The 18541-nt window shown below is 39.0% G+C and overlaps 1 protein-coding gene across 9 annotated transcripts in view; it reads right to left on the reverse strand.

Annotated features, from left to right (window-relative positions):
* The window catches only part of PLCL1 (phospholipase C like 1 (inactive)), a 336787-nt gene that overhangs the window by 118181 nt on the left and 200065 nt on the right, over positions 1–18541 (reverse strand). The window contains exon 1 of one of the 9 annotated variants that reach the window (XM_025894028.2): positions 11471–11542. The exons of 6 other annotated variants lie outside the window; for them this stretch is intronic. Coding sequence is in view for 1 of the 3 variants with exons in the window: in XM_073880754.1 (XP_073736855.1) it covers positions 5935–5973 (39 nt within the window). In the remaining 2 variants the exon portion in view is untranslated. Of the gene's footprint in view, positions 1–1455; positions 1504–5934; positions 5990–11470; positions 11543–18541 lie in introns of those variants that run through there. 2 more of the 9 variants (XM_073880754.1, XM_073880785.1) reach the window with 2 other exon arrangements.

Genomic DNA, 18541 nt, shown 5'->3' on the forward strand with positions numbered 1-18541 from the left:
TAATATATGCAGTCCCATGACCCTTTTTAACTCCACGACACACCACGAGCGTCATTCAAAATAAGTAGTTTCTAAAAGCACATAGTATTTATTTATTTAATTCCTGTTTGATGGATATTTCAGGGATTTTCCCCTGATTTTTCACTATTATGAACAACTCTGCAACAAGCTCAGTGCATTTTCAGAACATCATTCGAAATTCTCTTCTAACACATACACATCCTCAATTTAGGAAACTGCACTCCTCTGAGTGTATCTTTCCTTGGAAATATCCAAGCCTTTCAAAGCCAGTTCTTGTTAATAAGGGCAGCACTATTTCTGGCCACAACCAGCTATAACTGATGGAGGAAATTCCTTGGGGTTCCATCCATCATATGCTTCTTTGGAAACAGCACAATAAAGAGAAAGGGGCATAGACTTTGCACCAGGCAGAACCTATTTGTTTTGATCAGTAACTTTTTATTGAAACATATGTGACATATGCACAAAAAAGTGCACAAATTACAAATACACATCTTCATAGGTTTTCACAGAATACACTGTGCAACTAGAACTGGTATTTTCTTCTTTTAATACTGCTTTTCTATTCATTATGTAATCTTGGACAAATCATTTTTCTGAGCCTATGAAATGGACAGAATACATGCCCTAAAGAGCACTGGGAAGACTAAAAGAAACAATGTAGGCAAAGCTTCTAATACACAGTATAAATGACAGTTTCCTCCCTACCTGGACCCACACTAGGGAGCACATCCTGGCCATATCCCAACCAGCTCATCCCCTCCTTCAACTCAATGCCACCAAAAGCCTGGAATGCCTTGTTCCCCTGGCTGCTTGAATTACAAGCCTTTCCATTGTAAATGATTTCTTAATAATGTTTGAGAGGAATACAATCACATCAAGGACCCTAATTTAGAACCACAAAGTATTAACTACTAAGAGATAAAGAGGGTCATCTCCGTTAAGAAAAGTAGTTGTTAAAATGATTCACAAGTTTAATTCTGCTACTTGCTAAGTTTTATTAAAAACATAATGAAAGGCAAAGGCCCCCTGGATTTTCACCACAGCACCCACACAAGCCAGGTGCAGTCTTACTCAGCAGCTCAAAGGGTGTTATATCCTCGAGCATAAAATCCTATTTTTATTCAAAAAGCCCAAATCAAGGATTGTGAGTAGCACTGATTGAAATGGAATTTACTTTTTTGCCATTGCTGCCAAAGCTACTGAGGTGCCCAATGTGATATCCAAGGGTCCAAATGAAAGTCAGCAACTCCCAACACTTGCACAATTCTATCTAATCTGTCAGATATCAACCATCACTTAGGGACGGCTCTACAAAGACAAAATTTAGTGACACATTAAGCAGACTGTCAAATGCTAATAGTTACAAAAGCAAATAGCATAATTTTTAAAAACAAACAAACAAAAAAACAGCTACTATGGTTTGAATCTTACTATGTGCCAGGCTCTTTACATGCATTTCCTTATTTTTCCTTCACGACAGCTCTTCATGGTAGCTTCATTATCCCTATTTTGCAGATGGAGAAAGTGAGGTTTAGTGAGATGATTTAACCTGCCCAAGATCACACAGCAAAGATGACTTGAGATTCAAGTGTAGATCAAAGAAGAGACCATTGAACAGTTCAGCCTGAGTCTGTTGGACTGCAGAGTGTTTGTTTCTAAAGACCAGATGGCCAGAAAAGTTGCCTTTGTCCGTACCAGTGCTTCAAACAAAGCATTATGCTTTTCCCCTGATGTCTACAGCAATTTAAAAAACTAATCAATCCTTTTTGGGTGGGAGAACCACTTGATATTATAAGGATAGGAAAAAATTATTTAGTCAAAAATCTTCCCTGAGGAAAAACTGTTACTAGAATTTTTCTATTTTGTTTTTAATTAGCAGGTCATTAATAATGGGGCAAATGACATGAAGACAAGGAAATGTTACTGAAGTGGTTGTTGTTGTCTGTAATTTTCTCCATTTCTTTGAATGCTTTTAATTTCAAAATTGAAACAGAGGCATCTTAGTGTAACTCCTATTCCATCAGAAGCCAAGAGGTGGTAGAAATTTCATATGGAAATTTGAATAATCCCTTTATCTCCAAAGCCAGTTATTTTCCTTTCTTACTTGGAACCCGCCCACCCCATTTGACTTCCAGCCACGAGCTTGGAGGTTGGTTGGAAAGCCGTTAATGAGCAGAGGGCTGCCAGCATGTCAGGTTCCATTGTGTTTGTGTGACCGCTGATCAGAGTGATGAAACAGGGATTAGCTTCGTCCTTATCACTATAAATAAATGTGATTTTATGACAACACTGGAGCTTTCATCATTTATTAAAAAGGACAGGAAGAAATGTAAAAGTGGCTATACAATCCTTATTGAAAAAATAAGCTTGCTCCCTGAGATCAGCAGTTGGTTTTAATTTTATATTATTTAAGTTGTTGTGAATAAAAGGCTTTATTAATGTGCACATCAATCCGAGGAGAGCCATGCTTCACCTCATCATATTTTAAAGGATGTAACATAAATGGTTTTCTTCAGCCAAACCAAATTCACTCAGAAATGAAGAGAGACCATAGAAAATAAAAGGTTTGGGAAACTATAAAATACTGATGCATTTAATATTTAATTAAATCAATTATTCAATTAACTGGAGATTATCTGGAATTTAGATATAATGTGATACTCCAAGGACATCTGGAATCCCTTCCCTCCTCTCTCTGTCTCTCTGTCCCTCTGTCTCTCTCTCTCTCTCTCTCTCTCTCTCTCTCACACACACACACACACACACACACACACACACACACACACACACACACATTTCAACCAGTAGTCCTTGAGGTTTGTGCATATTATGAGTTTAAGAGTTTAAATCAATTGGTTTGTGCATTTTTCAGCCCCAAGTTCCTACAAAACAGGAAACATTATATTTGCAGTAGGCAGGTCAGAGTACTAGCTGTTTCTTCCCAGAACCTTCGACCTGCGCAACGTGACTGAAAAGTATCTGGGAAGAGAGTTTGGGAAAGGCTTCCTGTTTGTCTTCATTTATTAGACTCTTCTCTTTCCCAATGCACATATAAAACACATCATGAATGCTACATAATGTGCTCTTTCTGATTTGCTGGAATGATTTTCTGTTTGTTTTTTTATCTGAGGTCATTTCTTAATATATCTAGACATTGTTCCTGAAGATGCGAACTCAATTCTCTCCCTCAGAGATCATTTTCCATAATGCCCTAGCACACTGAGGAAGTGGATTCCAGCCTGCTGCAGCAATGTTGACTGTCCCCACTATGAACTATCTTAACCCATGGGGAAATCACAACTCAAAGTATCTGCTGTTTAGATTATCAAGTTTGGACCTAAAAGCTGGTCCCAAAAACATCTCCTGATTTCTGCAGGCCATTTGGAAGTCAATTTTTATCTCCTCCCACGGCACTCCTCTTGCAAATGCTGCACTGGCAAGAGGAACAGCCTGCTCATCTCAGGTCCCTTTGGGGAAGAGCTGCTGCCCTACTAGCAAAGGATGGGTTCTGAACAGCCAACCTCCTGTTCTACTCCCTGAAAAGGTTACGGTGGTAGGGCTGGAGTCATGATGTTGCAGAGATACAATCCAGGCTCAGCAAGGCGCCCAGGGCATTCCCTTCTGGGCCACACACTACTCTCTTCTCCTCCCTCTGAACTTCTCACCCTTTCCCAAGAGAGAAAGACAAGTTCATGAATCCTCCTGCAGCTGCAGCACACTTAAGTATGAAAGGCAGAGTGCAGAGACAGTGACATCATGAAGTTTCTTCTCTGACGTGCTCTACACCAAACCCACAGCTTCTACCCACAAGGAGCTCCCTCTCCAATGGCCTATCTCCATCAGTGGCAGTCACCATTACCTGAACTGCCTAATTTCTCCTGATCCTCTTTTACCCAATCGGTCACTGCTTTGTCCTTCCTCCTTTGGCACACCTCCCCTTCTCTTCTATTCCTATCACAACCAGCCAAAGCTCCCCTAAGTTCACAGATTACTGAAATTGGCTATATCAATAAGGGTCCAACTATGAAGAAAATAGAAACTATTCCAAGTGTTAAAAAAGAGGGAATTAGGGGCATCTGGGTGGCTCAGTTGGTTAAGCGTCTGCCTTCGGCTCAGGTCATGATCTCAGTGTTCTGGGATCGAGCCTGGATTTGGATTTGGGCTCCCTGCTCAGTGGGGAGCCTGCTTGTCCCTCTCCCTCTGCCTGCCACTCCTCCTGCTCATGTGCGTGTCCGCGCACTCACACTCTCTCTCTCAAATAAATAATCTTCAAAAAAAAAGAGAGAGAGAGAGAATTAAATACAGAGAATTGGACACACAAGTGCTGGAAGAGCTGAGAAGTCGAGAGTGAACAATGAGGCGACCCAGAGAGAGATCCGCAACACTCCTGGCTGGAGGGACAAAAGCAGTAAGTGGTGTTCCTAGTACCAAGGGCCTAAGTCATAGAAGAAGCTGGAAACACAGTGGGCCTGTCTTGTAGAAGCTGAGGCCACGAAGCAAACACAACTGCAGCACTCTGATCTCCCACCAGTGCCTCCCCTGACTGGAATCAGAGTTGGGAAGTCAGCCTGCTGGGATTGAACCCTCTGCCACGGTGGGAGACAAGGAATAACTCTGATAGCAAAAAGGCCAAGACCAGCTCATGAGCTAAATACACTTTGTTTAGTTCTCACAATGGATAACATACTCTTCATTTTCCATACTAGGAAATTAAGTCTCATGAGGATAAGTATCACACCAAGGGTAAAATGGTGCAGCCAAGTTCTGAGCCTTGATCTTTCCAACTCGAAACTCCTTCTTCTTCCCCACCCTTTGCTGCCTTCTCTTGCTGGCTGTTCTTCCACTATCACATTTATATCATAATGGAATATAGTATTTAATTATTTCTAAATAATAAATAGACACTACAACTGTAATCTCTAGGTACCCATCTTCCCCCAAGCTAGGAATGAAGAGTGAGGTACCACATCTTACTGAGAGGCCCCCAACACCTTAGGTCATTTGTGCACTTGTCAGTCCCTTGTCCCCTGCCAGGCCAAGGCCCAGAATGTGAGGGATTGATTAGCAGTGCCTGGCTTTCCTGGAATAAGTGAACGCTTCCAGGGTGGGATTTCAGGAGACACAAGAAAGGCCCCATATTGCAAAATAATACTCCAACTTTTCATTCATTTGTTTATTTAAAAATGTTTATCAAATGCAGAAATATACACATTCAATGATATCCAATAAGAGAGGGTTAATCAGAATCTGGGTGTATATACATCTTTTTTAAATGTTCATCGAAAGGAAAGATAACTTATAAGAGCCTGGGGAACCTATACTGGTTGGTGCTAAAATTTCACTTCCAAAGTTTAGTGTAAAGCAGTAGCTTTTCAATTTTTCTTTTCAACCTAATAGACATAATTCAAGGCAGAGTGAATTACCTCTGGGGTTTGCACACTCTCAGAAACCACCAAAGTCCCACTTTAAGACAAATTATACTTTAAAAACTGCATGAATGTTATATTCTATTATACTCTACCATAATTTCATGTGCATTTTAATATAGAAATGAGATTTCCCCCCAAAAAAGTTCTAGTAGAAGCAACTTCCCAGGACACTATGTCATGGTAACATACTAAAATTTGGGAAGCTTGGGCATAAAATCTTTCATCCCTGCTAAAATGTAAATAACCCTGAAGGACTGTCTTTTTTAGCTATTACCACATTTTATTGTTGTTGTTTGTTTGTTTGTTTTTAATTTGTCTTGATATGAATGCAGTTGGGAGTCTTGCTTAAGGACAGGTTTGACAGTGAAGAAAGAAGAGATGTTGAGACCCTCAGTTTAACTATGGAACTGAGGAGAAGCTATCATTAACAAATGGAAAAGGTACAAAAAAAGAGGGATGAGGACCCCAAAACAAACCTTACCACTTCACTCTTGTGGAAAGTCTGGAGCAGAATTGTCATGGAGTGAAAAAGACAATTCTCCCTCTCCAAAACTCACAGATCACACCCATGAACACTAGGAGACTCCGAAGCTCAGTCTTAAAACATAAACAAGAATATGAAGTTTTGAGTAGAAAATTCAGTATTTCTATTTTTTTCTAATAATATAAGAAAATAGTGACATCCATAAAGCATAGATTCATGTTTTCATAACCATTAAAAATACAGAACTATAAGATGTTAACATCAGGGAAGGCTGGGTAAAGGGTATACAGCAACTATCTATACTATCTTTGCAACTTTTCTATTAATCTAAAATTGCAAAAAAACTGGGCGCCTGGGTGGCTCAGTCAGTTAAGCATCCGCCTTCAGCCCAAGTCATGATTCCCGGGTCCTGGGATCATTTCCTGCTCAGGGCTCCCTGCTCAGTGGGGGGTCTCTTCTCCCTCTCCCTCTGCCACTCCCCTCTGCTCCTGCTCTCTCTCTCTCTCATGCTCTCGCTCTCTCTCTCAAACAAATAAATTAAATTAAATTAAATTAAATTAATAATAGAAAACAATAAAATAAAATGTGAAAAACACAAAATAAAATTTAAAAATTGTTGCAAAATAAAATTTTTTATTTTAAAAAATCGGCTGTATGTTTAAGGTCTCCATATTATATATGGAATGTTTTTCCATCGATGTGAAGATCCCTCTGTTTTTTCGTCTTGTTACCCGTTTCTCAGTGCCTTTCCCAATGACTTTGTTCTCCTCACAGCTTTCTTATCATCCCTGATCCTTCAATTTGATTTCATTTTGTGTTCAAGCCAGAAAAATCTAGCAATTTGAACTTGAAAGAGATAGAACTCATTCAGCTTAATCTCTACTCTCTACATTGTGGTTGTATCATGTTAAAACTTTCCCTTCAACTAATTATATTGCATAGAACTTTCAAATAAAACTATTTGAAGAAAGCCAATTTCAGAAAATCAAAAATAGCTCACAAAGGTGTTGACTGGGTAACAAACTGCATAATCTAGAATCATAGAAGCCTCTAAAGAGAGAGTTTCCAGATGTTGTTAGCATATGAAAGAAAATAAAGGAAGAATTAGGGAAGAAGAGGCAAATGAGAGCAAAATGGTATAAGACAGACTCTCTAGGGGAAAAGCTAGAGAGAGGAATTTTTAGTTCCAGATCATTTTGTAGCAAACTGGGCAAGTGAATAATACTTGGTATATGGTAGTCTTAAATACCACCACTGAAGTCGAAGGAATACTATGAGACTTATATTTCTCCTCATGGCACACATCAGACAAAACAATCTTTTAAAATCCAGCTTTAAACTGAAAGAGTTCTATTAGGTGTTTTCTTCTCTTCTTTTTATCACTCTTAAGGTTCCCAAAATGATACCTTCACTAGATCTTAATTTTATACATTCAAATAGAGAACACCTTTCCTTTCCTTTCCTTTCCTTTCCTTTTCTTTTTTTCTTTCCCCCTTGGCTCCCCACAACCCACCACGAGGGATGCAGGAGGGATAAAAGGTCTTTAATATTAGTCATGTTATTGGAACTGAAAAGAGTTACTTTTTCTTTTTTTGGTAAAGTCTATTTCCCTAAGTCTCAGATCTCATCTACCATTGTGTACATACATTAACAACTATGAAGAAAAAAGAAGGAAAACAAAGAGGCATTGGCAGACAGAGGCCCCGAATATTAAGCGGAAGTAATTCCCATGGCTCAAGCAGGCCAGTGTGAGCCAGAACCTTTTCCACATCAGACTGAACACGACAGGAGGCCAACTTGCGAGTCACAAACCTCAGTCCTCACCCTCCCTAACCAGCCCAGCCAGCAAAGCCCAGGCTCATCCAGGCTTCCATACAAGCTCTTCCAGGATACAGTGACACGTGGGTGACAGATGTGCCCATCAACTCTTCCTGCTTAATGGTCTTTAGTTACAAAAAGACAGCTTCCTTGGCATCCTCTTACTCTCCTCTCTGTAGAATCTTTCAGGCTCCCAATCCCTCATTACTGACACAGGCATGCCCAGTTTCATTGTTCAGGGGAAGGCGCCATCTATTAATATTTTTGCAGTCAGGGACGGTGTGACCACCACATAGTAGTAAACTGGAGGTGCCAAGTTTCACTCAAAAGGCGTGAAAGATGCTGTGATTTACAGCAGTCCTAATGAGCGGGGCATTTCAGGACCTGTAAGCACCTGCTCCTTCTGTAGCCTTAGCCAACTCCACTGCCATGCCCTCGGGTATTGGATAGCACCCCTCCCTGTTAGGAGAATTTATGGTTAAACTACACTGAAGAGCTTGCTCTGCCATCTACCTTCATTTAAAAAGGCGCCTGGGTGGCTCAGTTGGTTGAGCGATTGCCTTCGGCTCAGGTCATGATCCTGGAGTCCCGGGATCAGGTCCCACATCGGGCTCCCTGCTCGGCAGGGAGTCTGCTTCTCCCTCTGACCCTCTTCCCTCTCGTGCTCTCTATCTCTCATTCTTTCTCTCTCAAATAAATAAATAAAATCTTTTTTAAAAACAAGGCAATACTCATCAGGGAAGTCCATCTGAGAAAATGAGAGAAAGGGTCCCATCTTTGCTTTGTTTTCTTTGTCCCTGTGACTTCTCTCAAAAGGAGAGAGATTCCCAACTAGGTGTACAGTGAAATAAAATCAGGAAGTAATTTTATGTATTTACTATTTATACCCTATATTCTTCCATAAAAGGTTTAGAGCAGAGGACCAGGAGCTACAGGTGCTGCCTGTTAAGAATGAGGATTTATGCTGTTGTATTTTAGTCTATTGGATGTTCCTCATCTCTAGGAATGTGATTTGCCATCAGTTACAGACAAAACAATGCCAGTGATTCTCAAACCAGGTAGACCTGCTCGCACCACCTGACCTCTCTTGCTCTACTTGTTCTACTCTCTTGCTGCTTCTGAGCATTAAACACTCACCCCATATTGCAGTGGAATCACAGAAACCAGGCTGAGCAAAATGGCACCTTAGCTCCTGATGATCTGCCACACACCTACCCCCACATTTTCCCACCCTTCTTGCTAATCAACTAATCTACTAACTCTAGGCATAAACCATTCCCTCCATCTAAGCTCTTCTTCCACACAAACCATGCTCATTCAAATCCCAGAGTTACCACCCTGTTTCTCTGTCAAACCAAATTCATACTTCTCTCCAAAACTGATATCAATTCCAATATTTTCCACCACATTTTTCCTAGCTAGTCAGTCTATCACCTTGATCTCTTCTTTCCTTTGATTTCTATGGCATTTTATAGATGGTACAGTGTGACAAAATGGTTCTACTATAAAAGGTTCTCAACCTGCCAACATTCACATGGAAGAGTTATGCAATGTGAGTGGGTATCTTACTCTCCGATTTTAACCTCTGTAACAGCCATTTCAATATAGAACACAAACACTTCACTGTTTAAAGCCGGGTCCTGCTTTGTTATGATGCAAGAGAGTCAAGGTACAAAACTAAAAGTAAATGAAACAAATTAGAAATATATCATCTTGTGTTGCTCATGCATGCATGTAAGTTCACACCAATTATAATTGTTTCTGGTGCCCCAACTTATGTTTATTTGTGGGCCGCGTTATTTCTCTCAGCTCCATTTATTCCTTGAAGATACAAATCTGCTATGTTTTGATCCCTAGATCCTTACTAAAACTATATTCTGCCCCTTGTGAGGGCATCCCTAAACACTGATCATAGAACTATTCTGAAGTAACTACCTCTTTCCTAGTCCATATTGAAGAAAGCCTAGTACATCATCCTTCCAGATCCTGCAATTTCTAGAAAAGCCACAGACTCCTTTAGAAATCTGACTAAACTACATTCAACCATATAACTGTGTGGCAAAGTTAGTGCTCCCATTTCTAAGCCATAAAGTCAAAAAATACTCTGATATATTATCATGCTCACATTGTAATTTTGAGAACTCTGGCTCTGACCAGATTGAAATGACTTTAATTCACATATATTTAGGATATAGAATGGAGGAAGGGTTTTTCTGCTACTATCACATGATTTAGTCCTTGATTATAAAGTGTCATATTTTTCTCTGGTTATTTCTTATGTGTCTTGTCTGAAAAGTTCTCCAAGGCAGAGAATAGGGTTTTTTACTTCTTTTCTAATTTCCCTTAGCATCTTGGTAATCTGGTCCATGTCGACATGTAAACAAGAGTACACTATCAGGTATGAAGAATACTGGAAGGGAAAAGTTGGACTTAAACTAGGAGTTGACAAACTTTTTCAGTAAAAAACTAGAAAGTCAATATTTTAAGCTTTGTGGTCCATATAGCTTCTGTTGAAACTACTTAACTCTGCCATTGCAGTGTAAATAATACATAAACAAATGGATGTGGCTGTGTTCCAATAAAACTTTATTTACAAAAACAGGTGGCAGGCTGGAGTAGGCCTGCAGGCCATAGTTTGCTGACCTCAAACCTAAACTATGACAACATCAAAAGAAACAAATGGTATACTAACACTCCATCAGTCACCACTGTAATTCAAATTCAACACAAGAAGTTTTTGACTGATCACTAAATTGAAATTAAAAATGGTAAGACATATACACCTCAGTGAAGATCTCTGGGAAATTAAGTGGTACATTTGTGCCCTGGTAGGGCTCACTTCCAAGATTTTTGTGCCCCCTTGTATCCCACCTCATTCCTGAGTATTTTATTAACAGAGATAATAACAGCTAAACTCAAATAGGTGATTATGTACTATTATTAACATCTTTCAATTGTTTTTATGTTTCATCTGATTCCAAGGAAATAGATTCCTATGTAAATGTCTATTTATTAAAGAGCAACATTTGAGTCTTTGGTTGACCAAAGATGTCTGGTAATTAAAATTCATTACTCCAAAATGCATACCCATATCCCTTCTCCCCTACTTTTGGTTACTTCTCAAGTGCTTATATTAAATATAAATTCATGCAAAATAATTATTCCTTTTAATTGTCCATTTCAAAATGAAAATTCTATAAAGCAAGATGAACTGACACACCAAATATTTCCACAGTTAAAGTAACAGTAAAAATATCCTATGTAGTAAAAATTAAGATAGTATATCCAAATTATAAACAGTTTAACTTTCTGTCTAAAAGAAGGTGGTGTAGTATGTTTCATATTATCTACATTCCTATGATTTATAATCCTCATAAAACTATAATATTAAATAAAACTGAATACCCACTGGAAGATTAAGGCAAATCTGACTTGAATAAGTCAGTTAATTCACTCAAATGAACATTTGATTTCCACTGGAAAACATAATACAAAAACTACATAATGTTGAAAGGAAAATAACCTGACAACATAAAAAGACTTATCACCCAAAATTAATTCACCTATTTTGAGCTGTAAGTAAATTGTTATAATCAAGGTATAAAACTAAGATTTTTTGATACTTAGTGTTAATCCTGAAAAGGATATAGTATAAAACATAATAGGGTTAAATCATTATCTTCTAAAGATTAGGGGCAATGAAGACTTTACTCACGGCAACCACATTTTTCTGAGTAGAAAATTAGTGGAGGTCACAAATTAGTCAGCTTCTCTATCTCCCCCAGAAATTATGCCTTCTGCTAACTCTTCTCTTGCATGCTACTTCCTTCTAACACCTTTTCTTGCTGACCTGACTTTTCAGAAAATGAAACTAAAATTAGAAGTTAATTGGCCTACTGGAGTAGGAAACAGAAGTATGTTTCATACAATCCCACTTTCAGGGGTGGGGAAAAAATGTGTGCCTCCCACTACCGAAAAATAAGCTAATAGTGGTTGCCTCCAGGAAGTTGGAACAATTTTTACTTCCTTTTGCCTTTTCTCTATTTTTAAAATTTTCTACCATGATAATGCCCCACTTTTAAAAATCAGAAGAAAATAAGCATGTAAAGACCTACTATAGTCCTCACAATTTGTATCTATCACTTTGATCCCTTATGATTTATGTGCAGTTTCTATATAATAAAACTAATGCTAGAACACACATATATGAAAATCAATCCCAACATACAGAAGTGATCTGTTTATAAGTTAACAAAGCTCAAGTTTCACAGAATTCCTCCTGAGTTGAGAGCAAAGTTCTTTATATAGTTCCATTACAGTGTGGAAGTAACACCAGTTGGGAAATCATGCAACAAGCCATCTGCCATTTCATTAAAGCAGTATGCTTTTTTTAAGGACACTTAAAAATTGTGCTTCACAGAGATTACTAGGAGAAGCTGCTGTGAATGGATGGCAGGTTTCAACAAACACTGTTGGAAATCCAGTGCTGAGCCCAGCAAGAATACAGTTGAATATGTGGATGGGTAAAATATTGCCAGAATTAGACCACAGATAGCTTTTTATTTCATATTTAGGAAGTCTCACTAAAGTGAGATAAAGCTCATAAGATTTGTGCCTACCCTATACTCAGCATAAATTGTATTTTTAAGTAAATATTACATGAGCATATTTTTTAACAAATGCCATACAATTTTGCTTAAGTCTTTTCTCAAAAAAAAAAAAAAAAAAAACTAGAACAAGAATTAAATCTCTACTTGCAACAAGTCACAGGTGTTACAGGTGTTAACACATGTCCGAGTACGAACAGGCAATGCCTGGGCCGCACCATCTCAAGATCCTGCTCTAAGCCTTAGCTCTGCATTTACTCTTCTCAGGCTACCACCCCTCACTCTGCCCCTTTCCCCCAGATCAGCTCTCTGTCCTCTGGAGATCCTCTTCCTGTCACACTAGACTCCTCCCCCTCCTCCCTCCCCAGGAACACTGTTCTAGATTCCCTTGCCTTCACTACTCCCTCCACCTGATGCTGGGCCTCCTCCTGGGCTCCTGGTTCTCTGCTATGACCCTGTCTGAGGCAGACACAGACCCAAAATGATACAGCCTTGCCCCTGCCAGACTGTTGCCATCTCACTTAGGCTAGGCCTGTTGATCTTTGCGTAGATGCCTCTTTAACACACATCCTCATAATAGGTACACTACAGAGTTAGCCCCTCCCAGGACCCCCCTCCACTTCTTCCCTCTACCAGCCCAGCTCCTAACACCCGACTTCACCTACCCTGTGGAGACAGACACACCCAAGTGTAACTGTTTGCACTTACTAGTTTCCACAGCTCCTTTGTTGTTCTTGCCTCCAACTCCAGAGGAGTGTGTGAACCTCCCTAAAATTAAAGTCTCTCTCCAGTATCAACTATGGCCTTTACCTTTTCTGTGTGTTTGGATCTTCCCACTAACTTCTTCCCTCTTGGTTTTTAATCCCTTTAAAACCATCTTCTGCTAAGTCTACTACTCCTACAAGAATCAGCCCTTCTTCTCAATTCCCAAATCCTTCATGAATGATCTTTCTCTATCACCTTCAGCTTCTACTCCTTTCCCTTCACTTACTGCCTCATCCCCTTTACAGAACTGGGCAGCTGATACATGGCTCTCAAGTCTGTAGAAACCCCTCTCTTGGAAATCACTGGTGTCCTCCTTTAACTAGATTCACCTCTCTCCTCAGACTTCATCTTCCTTGATATCCCTAGGGCACTGGATACTGATGACAACTTCATTCATCCCTGCACTATGCATTTACTGGTGTCCACTATGTACCCTCTGGTGTGATGACACTGCACCCTGCTCAGTCTTCTAACCCTGTGTTATCTCCTCTCTCCATCTCCATGTTTACACAGCTAAACTCTTCCTCTCAACTCATAATCGGAGGCATCATTTGATGCTTTGGTCTCTGTCCATGTCCAAGGTCACAGGCACCCTACAGACGCACCTGAATTCAAATGCTATATTTCTAAATATTTATAGAACACTTCAACTTGGATGTTCCATCATTATCTAAAACTCAACATGCCTTACAAGAGAATTTATCTTTATCACCATTTGCCTATATCCCTAAAGCTGTATAGCCATCCCACTTATCTTCCTGTTTCGAAACTTCAGAGTTATGTGGCTTCTTATCTCCTTCACTGAATCTGTACTGAATCTTTTTGCTTCTTCTCTGAGATGTCTGCCTCTCCTCTACCCACCCCCCGCCATAAGTCTTGTCCCAAACCTCTTTACCTCAGGCCTATAGTGCTATGATAACAACCTCATTTCTTACCCTCTTCCAATTTACCTTACACACTATTACAGATTAACCTTCTTAAAGCAATATTAAAACACTGCAAATAACTTTAAAACCCATGATTTAGAGTGTTTTACATAAACAGAGGTTGGTTTTTCTCACATAACAGGAAGTCCAGAAGTAGAGCTGTTGATAAGGGTATAGCAGTTCAGCGGTGTCAGAGACAACACCTCAGCCTTTTCCTCATGGTACCAAGAGTTGCTGCATGACTCTGGGCTCTGCATCTTCATTCAAGGGCAGGAGGAGGGAAAAAGAAAGTTCCAACCTTTTATCAAGAGAGCAAAAACATTTCCAGAAATACCATCAGCATTCTTCAGCTCGGCCAGAATGAGGTCACAGAACTGTCCTATCTGCAAAGGAGCCTGGGAAAGTAGGGAATAGAGTTGTCCTGAGTGGATTAGACCAATCATCATTCTTTGCTTGGGAGTAGACATAAAATTCAGGGTCACTTATCAAGAAAGAAGGGGAGACACCCAATTTTATTTTTTTATTCCTCCTGCACACTAATGTAGCTCTCTGGTCAGCCGGGTCTTTTCTCTCATTGTCCCAAACATATGCCATGTTCACCTCTACCTTTTGACCTTTGCTCTCTTTACCTGGAACATCTTTCCTTCACTTCTACTTGCCAAATCCCGTTCATCATTTGTGGCTCTGCTCATATCCCATCTACTCCATGACACATTGCAGTCCACAATGATTTCTTCCTTGAATGAACACTTTTATTCAATTCATTCATTCATCTATATTCATTTTTTACTTACATGTGGTTCCTATAGAGAGCACTACACAGTTGAACATTTAATTGTTCTTTGTTTTCTGGCTTGGTTTCATTTCTCTACAAATACTATAACCTACATGAAGATACGAACTGTGCCTCAGATTTCTTTTGTATGCTCCAGTTCCTTGCAGAGTGCTGAAAATGTATGTGCTTAGTAAATTACTCAGTGACTAAAAAAAAACTATAATTGCTTAGAAAGAACAATGCATGAATTACTTAATGTTAAAAAAAAACACTTTCATTGGTGGTTGGCACTTTGAAAACAGTATATTATCTACTTATTTCAGTCAAAATACACTCCACAAGACAAGAAAATAACAATGATTATATTTGCACTTCAGTAGCAAAATATAATCCATTTCCTCTGAGAAAACTAAAAAGACCAGCACAGCTAAGTAAAATTCAAAATTGTCAAGTAGAGAAGCAGTTCGCAGACATTTCAAATCTGATGGTTAGTCTTCTAAGCCATCCCCTGCAATGTTAGGCAGAAAAAAGTCAAGTGATTTATTTTAGAGAGATGCTGATCTGTATGGGGATTAAAAGATCTCCACCTAACACTGCAGCCAGCCACAGAGCAGCTCTGGGAGTGTACTAAGAAGATTTCAAACCAGGCACAACTTATGCAAGGGACACAAATCCCCCAACTCCCTACCGACTGGGTTTTTAAATAGTCCTTATAATTTGCTTGTTACCCTCTCCTTATCCTGTTTACCGAGTAGATCACCTACAGTGTTCTCTCCAAATAGAAAACCAGCAGCTTCACCATGAGTTTCACTCATCATGGAGACTGCAGAATAGAAAGATGTGCAACATTTGCCTCATTCCTCTTGGCCTGAATGAGGACATCCTTTCAGAAGCTGGGAAAAGAAAGCAATTCATAGGAAGGCTCATAAACCTCCTCGGGTCCTCGCCAGAAAGTGAAATTCCACCCCTCCCCCCCCCCCCCCCCCCCACTTCCAGGCAGCAAGCAGTAGTCTGGACGTTTCTCTCCGTTTCCCCTCTGTCTCCAACACACCAAGGAAGACCCAGTCATAGACTTAGGAGCAAAGCTGAAAAGAGGCTTCCCTTCCCTACCTTCATTGCTCTCCACACCATGTGAAAGTATTACAATGGTTGCATTCTCAAAGAGAGCAAAAGCTGCATATACTACTTCCTGTGAAATAATAACTGAAAAAGACTACTGTGCTGATTGTCCAAAACATGAAGCCCAAAAGCCAGTTTTTCAAACAAGTGAATGCTCACTCAATAAAAATCCTATCCCGTTTTGCCTATATTTTCCCCAACATTCCTCAACTAGCTCTCTAGGCTGGTAACATCAGCATGTTTTGTGACTTCTATTGCAAGGTAAGATTCAAAAAAAAAAAAAAAATACACCTACAAGAAATATTACTCTTGGAGCACTCTTTAGGATACAAAGTCTATTCCTCTCCCTAACTCCAATCTCTGTGTCACTCCTATGTTTTTTATGTAGATCAAGAGATATGTTTGCCCATTCTAGCAAACAACCTGCATTCTCCATTTCCATTATAAGTTTACAGAGTACTTACTATACATTTTCTAGGAAGTAGCAACTGAAAAAAGAATATTGAGCAAATTTTCAGAAAATTCTCTCATTTATCTTAGTATCTCTAGGTTTTAGCAGTTATTTGACTCGTAAATGCTTACTGAATGAGTGAATAAGTGAGGTGATTTAACACTTAAAATGTCTACCTTCCTAACATAATAAAAGCTCCTCAAGTTTCTGAAAGTACTATTGTGATCCTATAAATTGACCCCAAAGAAGGGGGGAAAAACATCAAGTAACCATGACAAAATGATCAGAAACATGAAAACCCCCCCAAGAAGGAGGTTCAAGAGTTCAATTACAAAAGCACAAAAATAGAAGTCATCTCTCCTTCGTGGGACTTACAAAATAAAGAAAACAGTAGATGGAGGTAGATGGAGGAATAAGAAAAGATTCAACAGGTATAATAATAAACAAATCCGGAGGAGTCATTATGTATCAATTCCACTAAGGGTTTAATATATCACTAACTACAAGATTTCAACATAACATCAAAAAGGTTCCGAAAATGTCCATAGGCATTGATAGCAAATAATCCACCTTGCTTAGCATAAAGTATGGGCAGGTAGATCACTAGAGTTTAGCACAACTTTTCCATGTTGAATCTAAAACAACTACTACTCTTCTTCAGAGTGAAAAGCTGTGGTTCCACACCTCTATTCGGTCCCTCTACATCCTGACATGGTTACCTCCTAAAAAAATGTACACGAAATGTAACATAATGAAGCACACAGGGGTTTTTGGTTTTTTGTTTTTTGTTTTTGTTTTTGTTTTTTTTGAAGCATTAATTCAATTACCACCCTAATATAAGGGCTTTTAATGTTTCAAAAAAGCAATATTACACTGGGTGGAAATATGCCTTTCATATTCAAATACCAGCTTAACAGGTAGTTTGACAAATTACTATCTTATGGTTCTGTGTGTGGTGTTTGTAAAAAAAAAAAAAAGTACGATAAAAAATTGAGTGAATACCAAATGTGTCTGAATCCCCCCCCTTTTTGTACTTTAATGAAAGAATCAGGCAACATTTTCTTTTTTTTCCCCCATTTCATCTTTGCTTCACTGGTTTTATAAACTACAGATCTTTATACAAATGCAGTCCTAATTAAACCTGAAAAATTATTGTTGTGTTATGCTTTTCAAAAGAAAAAACTGCACCACAATAGAATAATTGGTTTGTTTACATAGCACATATGAGTACAGATCGTAAAAATTCTTAGATAGCAACATAACCTTAACCTTAAATTATAGGCTGCCATGGGACAAAGCCTAAGAGAATCCAGATAGAAATCAAATGTCATTTACTGCACATTCTTTCAAGAACTTTTACTATAAAATCATACTGGAATAAATAAAACAAATAAATAAAATTTGTTCCCAGGCACAAAACCAAAAGCCAGAAGACAGAACTCAAAAGGATGCATATGTGTATATGTATGGATAATTCCCAGAGAGAAATTAAAATTTTAACCCTCATTTTTAAACAGCATTATGGGTACTAAGCAATCCCATGGACTTAAAATACGGCCAAAACAAAAACAAAAACAAAAAACAAAGACAGCAAGTAAAGAGTGGCCAAAGTTCTAAAGACAACTGAGCCTGGCTTGAGAGACATGGACAAAATCTGTGTTAAATATTTAAAAACATACCACAGAGTATATACACACTTTTTTAAAAAAATATTTTTACTCATTTATTTGACAGAGAGAGAAAGAGCACAAGCAGGAGGAGGGGCAGAGGGGGAGGAAGAAGTAGTCTCCCCACCCAGGAAGCTCAATGGGGGGAGGGGGGGCCCGATGCCGGGCTCCATCCTAGGACCTTGGGATCATGACCCGAGCCAAAGGCAGACGCTTAACCAACTGAGTCACCCAGGCGCCCCTATATATATATATGTATATACTTTCTTTGTGAAGTTTCCTCTTCAGTTCTCTCTCGCTAGAACACAGCCTTTTTATCTGACAACTAGAGGGCCTGTAATTAGCCACTTAGTCAAAAAAATTCATTAAAAGCAGGAAATAATAAAAATCAGTATATATGTACCTTAGATATTTAAGTGTAAGACTTTGAGTATGTTTCCACTAATTTGGGTTCTCCCCTTAATCTTTTTTGAATA

The sequence above is a fragment of the Callorhinus ursinus genome, unplaced genomic scaffold, assembly GCF_003265705.2.
Source record: "Callorhinus ursinus isolate GAN/ISIS: 27379988/994484 unplaced genomic scaffold, GSC_fseal_2.0 scaffold2, whole genome shotgun sequence".
In the NCBI taxonomy this organism is placed as follows: domain Eukaryota; kingdom Metazoa; phylum Chordata; class Mammalia; order Carnivora; family Otariidae; genus Callorhinus; species Callorhinus ursinus.